Raw genomic sequence first — 21,870 nt, 5'->3', positions numbered from 1 at the left:
TTTCCATGCCCGCAGCTGGCAGGCCCGGCCACAGAAAACAGAGTGGAAGTTCAGGATTCTGGTTCTGCTAGGGAGACCCATCTCAGGAAGACGCGCCTCTGTTAAGAGGCAGCACTCTCCCCACCTTTCCAGCCCAGGGACCTCCTTCTCCCACTTCCCCAGGGGTGCTTGCCCCAAGTTTTGCCACAGCAGCAGTCGCAGGAAACCACAAACTTTGGAATCAGACAGATCTGGGTTCGAATCCTGACAGTCACTTATTAGCTGTGCAGATTCTGAGCAAGTCGCTTGGCTTCTCAGGGCTGCAGAGGTCCGAGGAATGTGGCCCTCAGAAGGCCGCAGTGAGGACTCAAGGAGGCTGTCTGTAAAGTTCTCAGCCCTGCGTCTGACATGCGGGAGGGGCTGGGACGATATTGTGATATTTGAGGTACACAAGAGAGCGCCAGAGTCCCTGCTGCCTGGGTCTTTCCGCTGTCACAGCTTCAGGAGGCCTCTGACGTCCATCCTCTCCTTCCCCAAATCCGCCTTGGCTGCCACCCTCAGGCACTGTTCTTCACACATTTTCTCCACATAAAAGCCCGTGCTACTGCCTGATGGACCGTCCTGCCACAGCTAAGTCCCTGAGAGGCCTCTGCAAGCGCCCATCACCTCCCCGCACACCTCGCACACTTCCCATTCCTGCTGCCACAGCACTGCCATGCCGCCCCACCATCATCATACTCCCCCTGCCCGTTCTTCACTTTGCCAAATGCCCCCTACCCCAAAGGGGGGCTCATCGGCAACCGCCACCAGAAAGCCTTCCTCTCTCCCCCAGTCCGCAGGGATAGCCGCCTCTTCTGAGCTCCTTCAGCTCTGCTCTCAGGGGTTCCTGAATTATTCCATGGAAGTGAAGCCTGTTTTTGCAGTCAGACCAAAGCTTCTAGAACAGGAGTCTGCCTTTCATACTAGTAACACACCAGGCACTCCCTGAATGCTGAACACAGCTGCCCTTATGTTTCAAAGTTCTCAAATGGTTCCCTAGTCCGGAGATTTGAAGAAGCCTTAAGGAAAGTGCCCCAGATGGGTAAACCGAGGCACAGGGAAAGACAAGTCCGTGCAGGGCCCACCAGCATGTAAGGGAGGGGTGAGGAGAGAGTCCTTGCCCACCCACCATCTGGAGCTGCATGAATATTTATAGCACATTCCCAGGTCAATGCAAAAGAAAAAGGAGAGGTAGGACAGCCCTGAGAGCTGCAGAGATGAGGGCCGGATCTGATCGTTTTAAGTCTTTCACGAATGGCTTCTGCCCCCTTCTCCCTGGGTTAGCACAATGGGACCATCCATCCCGGGAACCAGATCTCTTCTCTCCAATCCCACCAGGCCAGCCCTGGACCCAGAAATCAGAATCAGGAAAGGTCACAGGTAGGCAGGCAATGGAGGGGAGAGTAAAGGGACACGCTTCTTACTGGCTTCATGAAATCCCTAAGGATATTAGTGCTTTAAACATCTCAGCCAAACAAAAGTCCCCACACAATGCTCAGGATGAGCCACTGGTCCCCTGAGAGGGAGTGGCTGTGGGCCACCCATCCACTCATCTCCACGGGCCGGAACTTGGGCTGTGAAGTCAGAGCCCACCTGTCTGCTTTCCCCCTGGGGCAGCAGCACGTTTGCAAGGCAACAGCTCCCTAAGTACAGCCCATCTCAGCGCTGTGAGCCTCTCTCTCCCAGAGGAACAGGAACCCCTCATGGGAAGCTCCACCTCAACTGTACCCCTCACACATCCAAGGCCCTTTCTGTTCCCACATTCACAGGGGTAAGCCAGCAATGAGCAGAAGACCAGCCTCAAAGAGCCTTCCAGAACCTGAGAAGGCACTTACTCTCCTCCTTACCTACTTGCTGGTAGGTTGTGAGAAGGAAGGTGGAACCAACACTACGGAAACAGCAGTCCCCAAGGCAGGCCCTCCTGGCACTGTGTTTGGGAAGGACTAAGTGGAAGATCTCCCTGGCCAAGGCTGTGAGTCACAGGTTAGAGGTCAAGGTTCAGAAGTCAGAATGTGTTAATTTTCCGAAGAGAGCTGAATGGGTCACGGGCTTAACCGCCTCCAACAGTAAAGTTTCAGGGACCTGAGGAGACACATCAGGGGGACCACTGGTGTCTGCATCACGAACCTCAAGAACTTAGAAGTTCCCACCTGCTCCCCACTGCCTCCCACATGGTCTCTTCTAGCTCCAGATCTGAAGTTCATTTTCACCCCAAGCAGCGACTTCAGGGACAGGGACAGTGTCACAGCCCCTCTAGGACACGCGCACACACAATCACTCATTTCCTGGGTGGCTCCTGAGGTCTTGCTCCTGGCCTGCCTGGGAAATCACAGAGTTCGTATAAGGATTATTTTAAGCTGAAGTCATTTGAGATTCCACAGATGCAGAAAGAACCCTTCTCAGAAATTCCTTCATCTGACAAAGCAGCAACTTCTGGGAAATAAACTATCATAAATCTCCTCCCCTGGGGAATTTCATGGCCATACAAAAAGACAGAAAGACAACTTGCACCTGCATAAACAAATATTATCACAAACTTTCTTATTTTCCATTTGTTCTCCTAAAAACCCGTTTGTCTTTCCTAAAGGAACTGATTTGTCCTTATCATAAAAACCTTTCCTCCCCCTCTTCTTCCCCTATCCCAAGTTAGATATATAAGCCCCAAATTCTAACCATTCCTTTGAGTACATGCTATGATCATTCCCATGAGCATGTACATTACACATGTAAATAAACTCTTTTCTCTTTCTAATCTGTCTTTTGTCAGTTTAAATCACAGGTCTCAGACACTGCACCTAAGAGGGTAGAGAAAAAGTTGTTTTTCTTCCATCTCCCCTGAATCACCAGCCAAGGACAGCACCACCACCTGGTGTAAGGTTACCAGGTTACCAGGTAAGGACCTCTGTGCAGAGGCTGTGGGAAGAGGGTGAAGCTGACAGAGCAGCACTCAGATCCCAGCACCATGGCTGACCACATGGGAGACCAGCATGTTACAGCCCCTCTCTGTGCCCAGTTTCTGTGTAAGGATACTGGGATACTCAGACGTCTCACAGGATTATTAGGAAACTTGAGTAAATGAAGTCATGTCTAGAAAGAGAATGGCTTCCAATCATTGTTCAAAAACAATTCTAATGATTTCTACAGTGATGTCATTTGCAATTGTCTGTGGACCCATAGCAGTGTATGCGCTCAGAGGGCAGGGACTATTTTTTCTACTTCTTTTGAGCCCTTCACTGTGGAAGCTATTCTTTTTGTCTGCAAGCTTCACCACCTGCTTTCCCGGAACAGATCCTACTCCACCTCGCCCCCACACATCAGTAGGCTCCACCTGGGGCCCCCAAGACAACCCTCCAATCACCGCAATTAGTCCAGGATGGCCACATGACCCAACCCAGGCCAATCCTCCACAGGAGGGCAGGAAGGATCCCTTCGCCTTTGGGTTCTAAGAGCAGAAATGTTGGAGCTTGGGGTTCCCAGTGCCCCACTTCCCACCGTAGAGAGCCAAATAGTGTATGTATGTGGGGGGTGGGGGTGGGGAGGGTGTCCTAAAGGGCATGAGTCCCTAGTCCCTGCGGTCCCTGGAGCTGCCCTGTCCTGCAGCAATGGTACTAACTCTGTGGCCACTGTCAGAGCCTCCTTCCAATAGACTGCTTCTTTGGTTTAAGTGAGCGTGAGCTGGCTCTCTGTCACTCGCACCCTCAGAGCTTTGACTAACAATCACCCACCTCCTGCCCAATGCCTAGCACCAGGGAGGGCCCACTGAGGCAGCACAGTACCTGGCTCTGAACTCATGGATAAATAATGGCCAAGACTGGGGGGTTGAGGGCAGCTGAGGAGTGTGGCTCAAGGAAGCTCGTTCCACTCTTCCAGAATGTGCAGACCTGCTCACACTTCAGTCCAACCAAGAGCTATTAAAGGAGAAAGTGAGCAACAGAATGCTCAGTGGTGATGCTCAGACAGAAGGGTTTCTCTAAAAGAACGGAGCATATGGCCCAAGGGAATTTGGTTGTTCCTCAGACTGCACACCCTCAACCACCCGACCCTAGGTCTTCTCTCCACACCCCTACTCCCCAGCCAGAACCCAGAAAGAGAGAGGCAATGGTGAGGCCAGCTCTTGGGAAGGGGAGGAAAGGTGGGGAGGTCCCACCACTTAGGACTATTACACAACTAGAATCTGGGGTGTGTCCTGATTGAGGCTGCCACCCCTCCAGCTCCAGGAGCAGGATGGAGCCCATAAGTCAGATGGGCAGCCAGACGGCCTGCCATCCGTGGAAAGGGCTCTCTCTCCGGGACCAAGGCCTCACACTCAGAGAATAAAAATGTGTACTTCCCTGGGAACTACGCATTGTCCACAGCACACCGTTCAGCCTCGTCTGGATCTGATCCTAGGAAGCTATTTACAACGGAGAGCATTGTAGGTAACTAATAGCAATGCAAAATTCTTGTGTATAGATATGTACATTCTGTCTTTCCTTCTACCCTGGGCGAAAGCAATTATTGCCTCTATTTACACATTCATTTCAACATTTCTGGTCTATAAATGTGCCTGTTCTTTGGGTTCTATTTCGAACAGGTTATAACATCCACATGCTTCCCTCATTGATTAGCTAATGGGAAACTGACCTTAAAATTGTTCCCTGCTATGTGGAACTGAGATAAAATGGTGGCCCAAGTGGAGAAGTCCCCAGCTTAAGCCCCAGCCCACTTCAGCATAACCCCCTCCAAGCCACAGTTTGAGCCAATCACCAGACGACACCTACCCCTTCCCCGACTCAAGGAAGTCCCCAACCCATAAAAACCTGCTCAGAACCTTGCTAGGGGCTTAGTCTTTTGGGAAGGATCCCGCTGAGCCCACTGGAGTAATAAAGATGTGTTCTCCCTGATCTCTGCGTGCCGCTTGAGTTTCTCAGTCCTTGCCGTTTTCTGCAACATAACGAAGTAGAGCAAAATCTTGAACACACACCCGTTTTTATTTCTGTATGAGAGTCATGACTTTACCTTTTTGTGAAAATTATCTTTCAGCAAACTGAAGGACTCTCGGGCTGTGAACCAGGCGCAGCTCACACTCTCAGGGCCTTCAGCCCCAGCTCTGGACCCAGGATCCAGGCTCCCAGCACCCAAAGGCCTCTTTACCCCCTTCCCCTCTTCTGCTTCTCCTTCTCCACCTGCTGGCTCCTGGGGCCAACCTCGCTCTCCCACTAATGGGATGAGTGCTCAGCTGTGTGGTCAGCTGTGCAGTCTTAGGCTGGGCCAGCTATTTATAGAGCCTCGATGGGTGGTCAAGTGCTCCATGGAGGTGGGTGTGTGTTCATCGCACAGTTATCCTCTCTTTCTCAAACATCCCCACATGGTAGCCTTTGCTCTTTGAGTCCCAAACCACATGCTACGTAAGAGATAAAGGAATTAATATCCAAACAAAGAGGTGGACGAGGGCAGCCCCTCTGGCAGCCCCTTCTCTCCCTGTGGCTCCTGTAATTGGATCTGATTTCTACTCCTGCCCTCTTCTTCATTTTGGCATTACAGACAGAAATCTGCTGCCTTTCCCTTTCCTGTCTCAGTGGATGCTGGCTCCCTGCTTCTCCCAAAGACATCATTCACTTCCATATTGGCCGACCACCTATCAGGTGTTGGGCAATGTGCTGTTGTGCTGTCAGGGTTCAAAACAGTAGGAGAGAAAGTCCCCACCTTCAAGGACCTGACCCTCAGAGACTCAGACAAAGAACCACTCATATACACATACCAAGACAAATAACATGGCCAGAAGAATCACAGAACACATCACTGAAGTATTCACTATGTGCCAGGACACCTTCCTTCTCCGCGCTTGTGTTCCGGATAAACATGTGTGATGAGCATTAAGCTGAGTCACCTGCAGACTCAGAGGCGAAGGCCCTGGCCTGTTGTCTCCTGTTGCTGTGGCATTTGCCCACATTCCCCTCCCTGCCTCCTCCTGCCTGGACTCCACAGGGCCTCAGCATGCTGGGCCTGACCCCCATGTGTCACCCCCTCACCCAGCTTTATGGGGGTGCCCTGCCCACCTTCCCCAGCATCTGACTGTGGCCTGCACAATTTCCACTATAGGTCCTACTTGTACTTCGACTGCTCCCCATCCTTCCCAGAACCACAGCCGCAGGCACCTGTGACAAAGGACGCATGCCAAAAGTGAAATAGTGCAGGGCCCTCCTCTAGTGGGCCTAGATAATAGTGCAGGGCCCACGCGTTTACCTGCCTCCTCTTTCTGGTCTTGTCGTCTCTGCCCCTTTATCTCAGAGGTGTCCACTTGAAGCCCGCAGGCCAAATGTGGCATGTCGATATGTTCTGGTCACTATTCACGGTGGTTTAGCTTTTTTGATTTTAACATTTAAAAACTGGCAGTTTCCCTTAGATAACTGGATGTAAATTTTCTATTAAAGGTTTTTTAAAAAAACACAAAACAACTGCATTTCTGATTTTTCTTGAAATACTGACCTTTCTGTGACAAGAGCCTTATATCTCTGTGTGAGAGTCACCAGTAGTAGCTGAATAGCCACCACACACTTTGGAGACAGGGCATGGCTTTCTGAAAATTTGCCTGTGACCCTCATTTTCCCTGCCTGTCAGGTTTCTATGAACACCCAAGGCCCGCACTGGGGCCTAGGCCCGATGTCCCCTTCTCCCCCCGGCCCCACCACCACCAGCAGGCTGATAGCACTTGGCCAGGCTCTCAGCCTGGGACTGTGCATTTTCTCCACATGAGAAATCTCTTTCAAGTCCCAGCCGTGCCTGACCCAGGCTCTGAATGTGTCCAAGCCCAGAACCCACTGTCTGAGGGCTCCAGCTTGCCAGGGGCTAATGCAGCTCGCCTGCGGGCACCCCAGCACAGGCATATACAGCTGAGGTGAGGCTGCAGTCTGGGGCGGAAGTCAGGCCAACTCAGGCCCGTTTCACCACAGAACCCGCTGTCCCGCTGGACTAAAGAGCAAACAGAGATTCTCCCGAATCCACTAATAAAACACCAGGCCGAGAGAAACCGAGCATTCAGACCAATCCCGGTGGTCCCAGCCCACCTCCTGCCCAGCACCCCCAGTCCCAGGACGCGGGGACACTCACAATATTCATGAGGGTGAGGACGTAGTTCTGCACGTGCTCCTTGCCATGGAAGCGTACCACCGAGTCGTCCACCACCAGAAGCACCTCAATGCTGTAGCTGCCCGGCTTGGCATGGCGCCGTTTCCGCTCCGCTTCGCCCAGCTGGTCTCCCACCAGGCCCAGCAGGTTGGGAAGGTCACCCAGGCCAAAGGCTGGAACCAGGATGGGAAGAGATGGAGATCAAATCCACATAACGGGCTGTCACTGCGACACTGCAGTCAACCCACCCCTACCCCTGTCATATGTGCCCCTTTTCCTGCCTCTGTAAGCCAAGGTAGCATGAGGGTTTGTTCCAGATCAGGTAATTCATGAGTATGAGCCCTTTTCCTGGCACAAGGGCATGGCTGCCTTTGAGACAATGAGTGGCACAGAAATGAGAACTGGACTGGGTTCCGATTCTTACTTGGTCCTAGCTCACTGTGCATCCTAGCCCAAGCCCCTTGACTTCTCTGAGCCTCCATCTCCCCTCCTGTGACATGAGGATGAATAACCCTTGATCTCTTGCCCTACAAACTTGTTGTAAAAACAAAGAGTGGCAGTGGGTGGAAACATCTCAATAAAGGAAAAACCCGTGAAATTACTGTGACCTACGCAGGACATTTTAGGCACCTCTGGGGGGATGTCCCATGCCTCCCTCCTGATCACCGCCATTGACCCAAAAGTTCACCATCACTGCTTTGGCCTTTCAGCCAAAAGCAAAACATTTACCTAACCAGAATTTATTAACTTATGTCATGTAGGAGTTGTCACACTTGTTCTGTAAAGGACCAAATAGTGAATATTTTAGGCTATGTGGGTTATATGGTCTCTGTCTTAGCTATTCAGTTTGGCTGTTGAAGCATAAAAGTAGAGACAGACAATATATAAACAAATAAGTGTATCTGTGTTCCAATAAAACTTTATTAACAAAAACAAGTGGTAGGCCATGATGGGTACATGGACCTTCATTTGCTGATTTCTAATCTAATCTAATCTAATCTAATCTAATCCACGCCTTACAACAATTTATCAGGTTATTGTCCTCATTATACAGGTGAACTGAGGTTCAAAGCAGCTTGTCCAAATTTGTCTGAATCAAAACAACAATACTTTGAAACATACTATTTATACTGCTACTTCGAAAGGTAACACTATAAGCAGTGATCAGTCTTTTACACCATAGCATGAATGAAGATTGGAGCAACACGTGTTGGGGCAATGGAATGAGGGTGCGTGAGGACACCGAAAGGAAAGCTAAGAAAGCCAGATAGGAGGCGGGGGTCTCTCAAAAAAGTTTCAAAGCCTTAAATGAGTTTCCTGCCACTCTACCCGGAAGTTCTGATACTTGTACCATTGATTCCTATGAACGTTACATTATTCACAGCTATTTGAGAACGCCCCCCACCCCCCACCCCAGAGAGTAGGCCAGGAGTTGAAACCGTAAAGATGCTACCACTCATCCAAGCATGGCTGCAGAAAGGGGTCCCATGCTTAGGAGTGGGTGGTGGGTGGGTGATTCAGGCGGGGCCCTGCCCTCAAGCCCACCAACTAGTGCAGGTGGCAGAAAAAATACCAGACTGTACCAACACAGTAATGGCAAAGGCTAAGTAGACTGACTAGGAAAGGCTTCTGCACCGAGACCCAAACCAGGACTGAGGAGTTGGGGGAGGCTTCTGGAGGAGGGGACATCTAGGCTGGGCCAGACAGAGAGCAGGAGACAACCTGCTGGAGCCTGGGGAACAATGGGCCCCGAGCAGAGGGAACTGCACCTGCAAAAGCCGTAGTGAGCGAGTATGTGGAGGCCCCATCAGCAGTGTGGGTGAGAATCAGGGATGAATCCATGGGTACCACGGCAGAGACCCAAGTTCTGCCTCTAAGCTTCTAGTGACAAAGTACTTCAGGAACTGAAATCTGAGGACAGGACAGCAGGGAACCATGGGACTCAGAGCTTTTTATTTTCCCTTTGGGTTAGTGGCATTATGGTGCAAAGGAAAAAAAAAGTGTGCTCACTGGCCTACTAGGGAAAACAGAAAGGGTGGCTGGCCCTCTGGTCCATCACAGCCAATGCGTCTCTCTCTGCAGGTCACGCTAAATAAGAGCTCTGGGCAGCCCTGGCTCCAGAGCCCAACAGTGAGTACAGCTGCCCACAGACAAGTTCTAGTAGAGAGGAGGTAAGACCCTCAGAAGGGGAGGAGAAGGGACAAGGGCTCTCTCCATGGAATGGGGAGAACAAATAACAGTCACTCCCAACTCATGACCAGTACCCAGAGGTTTGCATACCGCACATGAAATGTAATTTGACCCCTCACAGCTCTCCTTGCCAGGTCTGTCAAAGGAGGTTCAGAGAGGTTATGTGACCCACCCCAGGTCACAAAGCAAGTTAATGGCAAAGAACAAAATGCAAACCCACATCTTTCACTCTCCCATTATCACACCCTATCAGGGACCACCCCGATTTCTCTCTCTGCTAAAACAGGGAGGGGAATTGGGGACAGCCTGCTGACATTAGCTATAGACCCTGGAGATATTCCAACCACACCCTCTTCTATGTGCCTCTTATCCTTCAGGCCAGGAATAGGTAACCCTAAAAGCAGGGAGAGGTGGGGGCAGCAGGCCCCTGGGAAGTTCTCAATGAGCCCACCCAAGAAGCCCCGAGAAAATATAACATGATACAGTTGCTTTGAAAAACAGTTTGGCAGTTCCCCAGAAAAGTTAAACATAGAATTACCATAGGACCCAGAAATCCCACTCCTAGGTATAGACCCTACAGAAGTGAAAACATATGTTCCCACAAAAACGTATACATGAATGTTCATAGCAGCGTGATTGTAAGAGCGAAAAACGGAAATGACCCAAATGTCCCTCAACAGATGACTAGATAAACAAACGTGGCACATCCACACACTGGAATATTACCCTGCCGTGAAAAGGAGTGGAGCAGTGATACATGCTCCAACATAGATGACCCTCAATGCTAAGTGAAAGCAGCCAGTCACAGCAGGGGCCACATCTTGTATGATTGCATTTATAGGACATGTCCAGAAGAGGCGAATCTATAGAGATAGAAGGTAGATTAATGATTGCCCGGGGGGGTGAGGAGGGGGAAGATGGGACGGACCACTAATTAACGGGTACAGAGCATTTTATGGGAATGATGGAAATGTTCTGGAATTAGATGGTGGTGGTGGTTGCACAACATAGTGAATACAGCAAAAATCCACTGAATTGTATATTTTAAAATAGTGAATTTTATCTCAATTGGAAAAAACCACAAAACAAAAAGCAGCAGCCCTAAGCCCCAGCCTGCTGGCCGCCCCTGAAGGGATGAGCGGCCCTGGCATCTAGCAGCCTGGCTCCCGCCGAGGAGCCGGAACTCTGGCCCCCGGCGCACATGGCCCATTGGCATCCCTCCTAAGGAGAGACTTGAGGATAGGAAGGAAGTGACAGAGAACAGGAATGCAGGTCAGGGAAGGAAAGGGCAGCGTTAGGAGTATGGGAGTACCCAGCGCAGCCTCGAAGGCCAAGGCAGGGTCCACAGGGGAGTCCCTGAGCGGATGGGATGACGGCCAGCCTGCACCCAGAAGTTCAGCCAAGGGAATTTTATCCCCGGACTCGGAATGGTTTTGATTTCTCACCAGAGCCCTCGAGGAAAGAATCACTTAACTCTTCTTTGGGGGCAATCAAGGGTGTGTGTGTGCGGGGGGGGGGGGGGATGAATGAGTGTGTGAATGTGGGGTTTATGTGAGTGGTGTCAGTATGGGAGGTGTGTGACTGTGTGTGGGTGTGTGAGTGGATAGTAGTGTATGTCGAATGTATGTGTATGTGTGAGATATGTGATTGTGTGTGAGGTGTGTGATTGTATGTGTGAGTATGTGAATGTGTGATCTGTGTGACTATAAATTTGTGAGGTGTGTGACTGAGTGTGTAGGTATATGGGTGTGTTATCGGTGAGTGAACAAATGTGTGTGAGTGTGTGTGTGTACGTGACTCAATGTTGTATGTAGGTGAGGGTGTGATTGTATGTGGGTGTTTGTGTGCTCTCTTCAGAAAGTAGCAACCAAGGCCATTCCCTGAGAGCCAAGGGGAAGAGTCCCCTTCGCCCTCCCAATTCACTGGTACACGTCAGATACCTCTACAGTGCAGCCCAGGTGGCAGAAAGCCCCTCCACAGTCAATAGTTCAGCTATAATATCAGTCTGATGGCTCCTCTGAGCTTCTTTTCCTTCCTCAAGGAAAGCTAGACACATCCCACAGGACAGCACAACTCATGTGAGTGACACAAACATCATTAAGACTTAGTATCTGTCCTCCAGGGCCCCCTAGTCAATTTGGGAGAAAGTCCCAGAAGAAATCCAGGGGGCTGAGGGATCCAGGAGAGAGGACACCTGAGCTGGGCTGACCCCTGGGCAGGATGGGGATGAACAGAGATGGGGAAAGTCCTCAAGCTGAGGGAGAGTCCTCAAAAGCCTATTTACTGTGGCTCAGCAGACACTGACCAGCTGGCCCAGGCCTCTCAGGCATTTATTTCTCTGTGTGCCAAAGAGTATACCGAAAGACGTGAGGTAAAACCTTTTGTCTTCTTCAAGAATGTAAAATGGAGACAGGCGCTACCAGAACCGCTTCTCTACACACTGGGCTGGTCTTAAAATAACAGAGTGAGTCACAGGTTTCCAAGAAAGTCTTCCATTGCCCCTCGTCTTTCTGAGGAAGGACCCAGATGCGCTCAGGGCACGGCATCGCCCACAGGCTTGCAGGAGTTCCAGTGGCAGCCTGATGAGAGGAGTCGCGCCCGTGTGCCGAGGCCTGGACTCGCATGCCACCAACTCAGCAGTCTCGGCTTCCAAGCCATCATGGTGGCGGGTGGTGCAATTGGTTCCAGGCGCAGAGCCGTGTGCAGGACTTCCCCGAGTCTCTCCCCAAAAGGGGATTTATGGCCTTTTGACTCAGAAGCAGCCTCAAATCAAATGGAGCCCAGGGAGCCTTGTTGTTCTTCGCAGCTGTGTTGGAGGGAATGGTGCTGGTCACCATCCTGCCCCCGGAATCCTCCCCAGTCCTCAAGGCTCCACCCAGCTCCTTGCCCCCCACCCTACACCCCAGGCTCGCAGAGTCCTCTACCCCTCAGCTAGTCCTGGTGCTGGGGCGTGTCTTAGGAGCGCCATGGAGAGCAGCTGGGGCTTCAAAGGAGACACTCACTGTGTGTGGGGACAACTGGCTTTCAGGCATTCCTTCACGCTAAGCTCAACCCCACCAGGGCCCTGGCTGGAGGATGTGCTCACTCATGGCCAGATTCCACCCAGGACCTTCTCTTTTGGCCAAAGCCTTCATGACAAGGCAAAGTTGGACTACAAAGCTGGCCACGGGCCCAGGACCAGCACACATCACATCCACTGCTTCACTCACTTAGCCACAGGTCCTGAGTGCTGCTGGGGTGCAGATTCCTGTGCTGGTCACCGGGACACAGGGATGACCCTGCTCTCAGGGGCTCTCACCCTAACAGGTCAGTAGTCCACCTAACGACAATACTGGAATAAGAGCAACCCTTCATCAAGCACCTACTATGCGCCAAGCTCCATGCTAGGATTTTTATATACACTGTCACTAATACACACAACCTTAGAGGTGAACAACACTTTACAGATTATAAAATGAGTCTCAGAGACATTAAGTAACTTGCCTAGGGTCACACAGTAGACAGCATTGGAGACAGGATTTTAAAATGGTCTAGTAGACACCATGCTGACCCCAACGTCCTGACATCAGGCAGTCTCCCTACAAGTGCTATAAGAACTTCCTTCCTATAGCTCCCAGGGGTTGAGTTGATTTTTAGGTAGAAAGAGATGAACTGCAGCCATTCCATCTGTTGCCTTGGCAGAGAAATAGCCTCACAAAGCAATGCTGAGCCCCTCGGAGACCTCTGGTGTCCCAAGGGCTACAGTTCAGGGGGGCTCAAGTAGCTCTTCTGGCCCCCAACTACAGCCAGTTATAGTAGCCCCTAAAATCCATTGGGGTTTCTCTGCAGGTATAGTAGTTCTACATGGCCCAGTCCCATTTTACAGATGAGAAGACCGAGGCCAGGCATTGAGAGATTAAGGCCAGAAGTTACCTAACAATACCTCAGAGGTATAGACAGAAGCAGAGCTTGGGGCCTTGCCCACAGCCTACCTTCATTGTAAAGGTCCCCTTCAGGCTCTGTCCACTTCTGCTGGATGACTTCCCGGCGGTACACCACGTGTGTCCTCCCGCTAGCCTCCTTCTCCTGCTGGCCCCGCTCCAGCGGCTCAATGAAGTAGTCAGTACTCTCTGTACGGATGAGGCCCGCCTAAACCAGGGACACAGGGAGCAGGGGGAAAGAGGGAGAGAAAAGAGGCCTGAATACACGGCCCAGTACAGGTAAGCATTTGTGAATGTACATGTGTGCGTCCACTTCCTCCAGAATCTTAGGGAGTTCTGGGATCCAGCAGGCAACTGGGTGGGGGCGGTGTAAGGAGGCTGTGCAAGGGGGCCCCTGTCCATTTCAAGCAAAGCAGACCCACGTTTACTGTATGGTGCACTCATGGGGTCCCACCTAACATTTCATGTAAACAAAGGGTTCCAGTGCTTAAAAGGGGGTGTGGGTGGGGGGAGCCACTGCCCTGAGGGCTATGCACACACACCAGGCCACCACATTCCACCCCAAAACACTACCACCATCACGTGTGCGTTTGCCTTTACCTGCAGGCAGACAAGAGGGGAAAGTCCAATCGGTAAAGCGTAATAGTTTCAAAGGTGGGAGCTGGTCCCCCCTCCAGTACAGTGCTATTATTTCAGATTTAAAGCATGTGTGTGTACAAGCCAGAAAGAGCAGCCGTGTGCTAATGATAAACAAGGCAGAATAGTGCCCCAGGAGTATGTGCTCTGTTTTTAATCTAATTTTTGCCTGCATCAAAATATTCCCTTAAAAAAATCAGGTGTTGGCCTTGGAAATAAAAACATGTAACCTTGGCCAAGTCCAACCAAGATGTTATTAGGCCCCAATGAAGGTAGTAATCCCGGGGGCAATGAAACCTGTAGCTAGATGTGTGTGAACGTATGTGTCTCTGCACAGCGAACCCCCATGCCCCCCAGACACACACGTCAGCTCTATAAAGTAGTAAGACCAGCCCACCTACCACAGTGCCTGGAAAATAGTAGGCAATCCTTAATAAATATACATTTGTTGAATTTCTTCAACAAATATCTATTAAGTGCCTACTGCATACCAGCACCGTTCCAGACACTGGCAATATAGCTGTGAACACAAGGCAGTGAATGAAGGAACCATTTTTATAAATCCATTGGAATTTCCCCGTCCAAACAGAAGCCACTTCTTTTTAAAGCAGCCACTTGATGAAACTAAATCCCACCAATCTTCCCACCTCAGCCTGTTTTGAGATTGCTGGTTAGGGAACCCTCTCCAAGACCTACTGAGTCCTCACCACGGGTCCTCCTGGCAGCATTCAGTCCTTTTGTGTCCCTTCCAGCTAGATCTGTTGATCAAACACCATTTTGGACCAAAACCAAGATGGCTGCCTTCTGTGCCTCGTAAACAGACACAATCAGGAGGCCAGAAACATTCCAGGGGAAAATAGTAGCATTATACTGCAATAAGTTTGGGGCTTCCCAACGTAACCATGTTATGAAACACTACTCAATTGTCTGCAAAAGTTCACGTCTGCTTATTAAAATGTCAATATCAGACCTTATGTTGTGCACAACACTTTTACTTGTTCAAAGCACTTTTACTTGTTTTACTTTTGCACCTGCTATGTGCCCAGGGCAGGAAGAAACAGATAAATAAGGCCCAGCCTTTGGCTGTGAGTTGCTCATCATCTGGAAGGAGGCGCAGAGAGGAGCAGAGAGGGTGGCCCATGTTATGCCCAGTGCCATAGTGGGTACCCCTGATGGATGGGTATCCATCAGGTTCTCAGGTGCAGCGGACAAACATTCTACTTGAACCCTCTTGGTCCCAAGGGGAATATACTGGCCACTGACAAACCATGGCAGGGGCAGTCACTGGAAGTGAGGAACTGTTAGAGTGGCAGAAGAGACCCACCTGAGCCAGAAAGGGCACGCCAGGCAGGGGCCTGGGCAAAGGTGTGGAAGCCTGAAGGGCAGTGTGAGGACCAGAAAGGCATTCAGACTCACAGGCAGAGGCTGAACGTGAACCTAGACAAGTGATAGCCAAATCAAAGGGCGTCTGCCCCTACAGCCCAGCAGAGCCCACAAAGGAAAGCTGTCTTCCAGGGAACGCAAGGGCTGTGAGATGGGAGGGCCAGAGCATTTCCCCTGAAAGCTACTGCAGTTCTGCTGCCATCAGAGCTTGTGAGGGGACTCTCAGCCAAGCCCCATGCCCATCCCATCCCTTTTTCTGCACCCCTGTCCGATACCCAGGGGGACTGTCCCTGCCCCATTCAAGGCCAAGCCAAGCAAGAGACACTCACAGCACAAATCAGAAGTCCTGTACTTCATCATCCAGGCCAAAGTCACACAAACCCAGGCTCATCACACCTCTGGAAGCAGCCTGGCAGGATAATTCTCCAGACCAGGGGCAAAAGACCCCACTCAGCCATCCTCGCACACTGAGCCACCTCACACAGCCCTCTCCCCTTCTGAGACTTGCTTATCTAACTGCACGAGGAGGATTCTTCAAAATCTGGCATTTTACGACTCATTGCCCAGTGACTTGATGTGGCCACCAGATTTCAGTGTCTCCTATGAGGGATGCAGGCTCCAGAATGATCTGTACAGCATAGGGCTGGGACGCAAGGTACTGCCTTCCAGCCCACCCACCCCTCCCTACCCACAATCATGGACCACACAGACCTTCCAAGGTCACCATGTCTACTCCAGTCGGAGGCTTCACTACCTTGACAACAGCCCCAGTCAGGGGACCTAAAACTTTTGCTTGGATGCCTCCAGGGACAGAGAGTTCCCTCCCTCAAGATATAACCTATTCTGCGTAGGAACATTCGTAATAATTTATTGACCTGAAACACTCCCCCACATTCCACCCTTTATAAATAGTCTTATTATCACTGATACTAATAACAATATCTTTCACTTTCATCTCTTATTTCATCTTTACAACAACCCTATGAGGTATGCACAAACATTAGACCTATTTCATGGATGAGGAAACAGGCTCAGATGGTTCAGTAACTTGCCCAACGTCACCCAGCAGGTAAGTAACCATACTAGAACAAGAACCCACCTCTGTACGGCTTTTCACCACTAGGCTACATTACCTCAGGCCATGCCTGGGTCCGCTTCTGCCCTTGGAGCCACTTGGAGCAAGGAAACTTTCCTTACATAGTCCCATTGCACATCCCTGGGCCTATGGTCTGGTCTGACCTTGTAGACAGAGCAAGCAGGACGTTCGCTTCCCACCTCTGGGCAACATGCCCCATGGAAGCCAGTCCACCTCCCACCACGGTATGAAAAGGAGGAGACATTTCGGCACAGAGCCCTAAATAGAGCAGAGTCCACCCACTCCCCAGATGACCAGCCCCCAGGCTGAAAGGATTCTTACCCCACACACCATGCTTATCACACCCTTAGACCTCCTCCACGTGGAAGTCCCAGGATTCTTGAATCTGGGCCAACCCCCACGCCCACAGGCCTCTCTCCAGGGAAGTGTTAAAGAACCCTATTTCCCCACCCCAGTTAACTATTTAGGGCAAAGACTCAAGCTCCGTCATATGCAACCTGGCAAATAAGTTTCAAGCCTCTTTGTGACTGCAGGTCGCACCAGCCCCTACCCTGGGATCAAGGGCAGAACTTCCACAGTGATTTTTCTAGTCCGTTTTGTGCAGCATGTCGGCCTTCACAGGCAGTGCTTGTCCAGGCTGGGGCACCCCCTCAGCCTCTGAGACCCTCCTCCTGGAGAAGGGATGGGAAGGCAGGCTCAGGCATCAGAGCAGGGAGAAAGCTGGACAGTCCCTCCCACATAGCCCTCGGTTACCCCATCTGCAACATGAGGGGTTTGGACCATAATCCCCTCCAGCTCTACCCTGGCCAAGAAACCAGGCCCCCCACACAGGGCAGACTGACTGGCAACAGGAGATTTCTGGCTCTCCGCCTCCTCTCCAAATTACTCCCATCTCTCAGTTTATGAGATGTTTATGTTTCTGAAAAGTGGTAGCTCATTTTAAAGCTCTAAAATCAAATCAGATTTCTGCATAAGAAATCAAGAAAAAGGGGGGAAATAAGTTCTGGTCAGCTGGAAAAGAAATGTTAGCCCTGTCTGTTTTCGTCCTGACTTTATTCTTTTGGAAACAATAAATAAGTAGGAAATATATACTAGAAAGATTCTTCATGCAATAACAACAAAAATAGCTGATCACATCCAACTGAGCCACATACTATATGGGCCCTTATGCAACTTCTCCAAGTGGAAACTCTCCAATGGGCAGGCCTGGCCCCCCCTCAGCCGAGCTCCAGACACTTTAAAACAACTGCTTTTGAGGGGCCTTTCCTGGGAAGTGAGCGGCTGATGGGGCAGCCTGTTTGACTTTTCCAACATGGCTGTGACATTGTTTGGGTTGCAAAGGTAAGACCTTCTGCTGCCTCTTCATGCAGAGGCCTCCAGGCCATGCTCACGGTGTGCTAGTCCTGCTTCTCCTCAGGGGAAGTCCCCAAGTCCAGAGTGTAATTCCAAGGAAAATGAAGGAATCAGAGTCACGTGTTGACGAGGAAGGAAGGTGCTGGCTTAGAAACCACCTTGTGTCCTGCCGTCGGTCATAACTGAGCAAGCGCAGTTGGTCACTGGTAACTATTATCAGGGTGAGGTCCCAAATATTTTAGCAGATACTTGAAGCCATATTTTTTTGGAATTAGTAAGTATGTGTGAGTGTGTGCCTAACAATGCTTATTCTAAAATTGCATGTGCTTGCATGTAAATTGGGAGGTGAGGGTACAGTGAGTCAACAAGAGGAGATCCCCAAAGTCTGGAACACGTGTCCTCAAACAGTATAGACACCCAGGCTTGGACAAGGGCAGGGCTCCATCTGTGCTAAGTCAGATGCAGAGACAATGGGCAAGGACTCAGCCTGGGGTCCAGGCAGGAGCAAGTGGCTTGGCTCTGAGAAGACAGCTGCAGGCCCCCTGGGAAAGGGGGATCCTGAACCATGTTGCCGTGTCCTCAGATTCACCAACTTCTGTCAAATGCCCAGAAGGAAGGAGCATTTCAATATGGCGGCTCCAGTGGAACCAGATGAGGGGTAAGCCAGGTCTCCTCTTCCTTCTCCTTCCAAGGCTGCCTATGGGGCCTCCCAGGGGAGAAAGAAGCAAAGCAAGCTGCCTCTAACCCAATCATCCTGCCACCTCCCAAGGAGAATGCATTCTTGGGCCTGAATTTATTCTGGAAATTCCATTACGAGGGTGTTACTGCCAGCTGTGCTGTCTCCGGTTCTAGGCTTCCAACAAATTCAGCTTAAAACTGTTCCACGGTAGGAAATGAAAGAAAACCCAGCAAGTGGAGGCTAGGAAGATACATCCAACTGGGAGTGGCATGAGAATCAGAAATGGCTTCCACCAGGTTCACCTCAACCCAGCAACCTGCTTCTATCCCCAGCCATTGCCACCCCAGACTGAATTATCTGTTCCAACCTCAGAAACCCTACTGCAGCCATCTCCTATCTCTCCATCACCCTCCTGCTCACCAACTCTATCATGCTGGCTCCAGCTAATTCAACTTCATCAAGACCTCCAATGTGTGACCCCACCACTTTATAATTGTCAATGCCCACCCCACCAAGTTTTCATGTCCCTGCCCATCACCTTGCACTTCCTGGTGTAGCTACATAACAATTCTCCTGAAAACACATATAACTGTCTCCTCGCCTTCCTCTCCATCCTACTCTCCCCTAGAGGGCCCCGCCCCAGTTCAACCCAACCAGCCAACCACTCCATGTCCACACACTGATGGAGAAAACACACACGGTGCCCATTGGTCTAATTTGAAATCAATGGCCACACCTCGCTCTCATGTGAGCATGATGCTGGCTGGGGATTCTGTTGTACTTCCCTGTTATGTCTGTGTTCCAGTTCTCCCAACAGCTTAGATTCCTAATACTGCCCCCACCCCTCACCCTTTCTCGTTTTCAAGGAGAAAACAGACACCATCAGGCAGGCTGTATCACCCCATGAACTCCCAGAGCTACGCCCTCCCACTCCTTCCACCACACCCAGTGCTCAGAATTACCTCCCTCTCACCTCCGCGAGGACTTAGCTCCAGCAAGTAGTACCCCTCTTTCCGGCCTCACCATGCTCCTTCTCCTAGACCAGGGGTGTCCAAACTTTTTTCAACGTTTTTCACCAAGGGCTATATGCGGTAAAATACACAAACAGCCGGGCCACTCACTCGAATGAAGTATGTATTGCCTCACCTGGTTTATTTAAGTAAACTAAATATATTTTTGGAATTTGCTGCGGGCCAATTAAAAATTGATCGCGGGCTGCAGTTGGCCCGCGGGCCACAGTTTGACACCCCTGTCCTAGACCATTCTTGTTGACACAAAAATACACTCAGGAACCTCCCGTCTGTGAAACTCCCTCCCTGTCTCCCAGCCCAGGCCAGCTATTGCCAGGTCTCTGCTTCCCTCCACAGCAGAACGAATTTACGTATTCACTGTCTCCACCTCTAAGCCTCATGCCTCTCCTCTCCCCACGCCACAGGGGTTTCTAGAGCCACCACTTCCCAGGAGCTGCTCTCATCAGGGCGACCTGTGACCTCGTGTGGCCAGAGCCAGCGATCACTTCTGTCCTGGTCTCACTCAGCTCCTCCGGAGACATGTGCTCCCTGGGGATTTCCCCGATCTCATGGCTTCAAATACAATGTATTTGCAGATGATTCTCAAATTATATCCCCAGCCCTGACCCCCAGAATTCCATGTAGTATTGTCCAACAGCCTCCTTGATAGAGACCCTGGGCTTTGGCGGGGCACCTCAACTTTAAAGCAGGCCTACTCCTGCCCTGCCATCCCCATCCCAGCAAATGGCTCCATCATGTTCCCAGTTGCTCAGGCCAAAAATCAAGGAGAGGGGTGGACCCAGGGATTGGGTTTTTCAAAACCCTCTTCGCTCCCACTATGATACTGTTGAAATCAGTTCAACTGGGTTATTGTTTCTGATTCATAACAAGTGTGAGGGGGCCAGCCGCCTACTCCCCCCAACACACACACCTTGGGACCAACACTCCTGCCAAGACTCTTCGAGGTAGCCCAGATCCCTTATGTCTTCATGAAGCATCTACTGCCAGCCAGGCTTGATGGGGTTAGGGGTGCACAAAGGGACATGAGAGACCAGTGTCTGCTCTCCTGATAAGGGACTTGTATTTAGAATATATAAAGAACTCAACAATAAGAAGACAAACAACCCAATATTAACATGGGAAAAGAATCTGAGTAAACACTTCTTCAAGGAAGACATATGAATGGCCAATAAGCACGTGACAAGATGCTCAAAATCATCCCTCCTTAGGGAAATGCAAATCAAAACCACAGTGACATAGATACCCCTTCACACCCTCTGGGATGGCTAGAATCAAAAAGTCAGATAATAACAAGTGTTGACAAGGATGTGGAGAAATGGCAACCCTTGTGCCCTGCTAGTAGGAATGTAAAGTGATGCAGCTTTGGAAAACGGCCTGGCAGTTCCTCAAAATATTAAACAGAGTTACCATATGACCTAGCAATTTCACTCCTTAGTATATATTCAAGAGAAATGAAAACCTACGTCCACACAAAAACTTTAACACAAATGTTCACTGTAGCACTACTCACAAAAGCCAAAAAGTGGAAACAACCCAAATATCCATCGACCGCTAAATGGATAAACAAAATGGGGTATATCATACAATGAAATATGCTTCAGCCATAAAAAGGATGAGTCTTGAAAACACTATGCTAAAGGAAAGAAGCCTGTCACCAAAAGCCACGCCACATATGATATGATTCCATTTATATGAAATGTCCAGAATAGGGAAATCTATAAAGACAGAAAGTAGATTAGTGGTTGCTAGGGGGTGGGGTAATAGGTTGGGGGGGGAGGTCATAGCTAATAGGTACACGGCTTCTTTTTGAGATAGTTTAAATGTTATAAAATTGAATGTGGCAATAATTACACAGCTCTGTACATATGATAAAACTCCACTGAATCATATACATTAAATGGGTGAATTGCACAGCGTATGAATTATATCTCAACAAAAAAAGATGGAAAAGAAAAGACGACACATATACATGGACACAAGAGACCCATGCCACAAGACGCCACATACCTGAAGACAATACACACATAAGACAACATATAAGACAATATATATAATATAATACACATATAAGACAACAATAAGATAATACACACTAAGACAACATATGCCCAGAAACAACACATGTGCAGGCAGATCTCACACACACACGGAGCACAGGCTGCCCGTTACCATGAAAGCATGAGTCAGCACGGCTGAGATGAAAGTCTGTAGATGCCGAGATTCCACATAATCCAAACCTGATGTGGAAAAGCCGCAAGCCTCACTCAGGAGCTGTGCTGCAGGCTGGGCTGCCAAGGCCTGGGCCCGCGCCAACAGAAGTCGGAAAGCTGATTCATCCCAAGCTGCAGCCCTGGGGACAGGCAGGAGGAAGAGCCCTCGGAGTGTGGAGCCGAGAACTATCAGGCTTGTCCTCAGCGGGCAGGCCCTGCCATGCCCCACACAGGCAGCATCAGAACT

General features: G+C 50.2%; 1 protein-coding gene across 2 annotated transcripts in view; it reads right to left on the bottom strand.

The window, feature by feature from the left end:
• The window catches only part of ADAMTS14 (ADAM metallopeptidase with thrombospondin type 1 motif 14), an 80,258-nt gene that overhangs the window by 39,567 nt on the left and 18,821 nt on the right, over positions 1-21,870 (bottom strand). For both annotated transcript variants that reach the window (XM_081074214.1, XM_081074215.1), the window contains exons 3-4: positions 13,287-13,443; positions 7,108-7,298 (exon numbers count right to left, since the gene is read on the bottom strand). In XM_081074214.1, coding sequence (XP_080930340.1) covers positions 7,108-7,298; positions 13,287-13,443 — 348 coding nt within the window. The remainder of the gene's footprint in view (positions 1-7,107; positions 7,299-13,286; positions 13,444-21,870) is intronic.

The sequence above is a fragment of the Rhinolophus hipposideros genome, assembly GCF_964194185.1.
Source record: "Rhinolophus hipposideros genome assembly, chromosome: 15".
Classification (NCBI taxonomy): Eukaryota; Metazoa; Chordata; class Mammalia; order Chiroptera; family Rhinolophidae; genus Rhinolophus; species Rhinolophus hipposideros.
The sequence above is the reverse complement of the archived record's forward strand: the minus strand, read 5'-3'. Positions and strand labels throughout refer to the sequence as shown.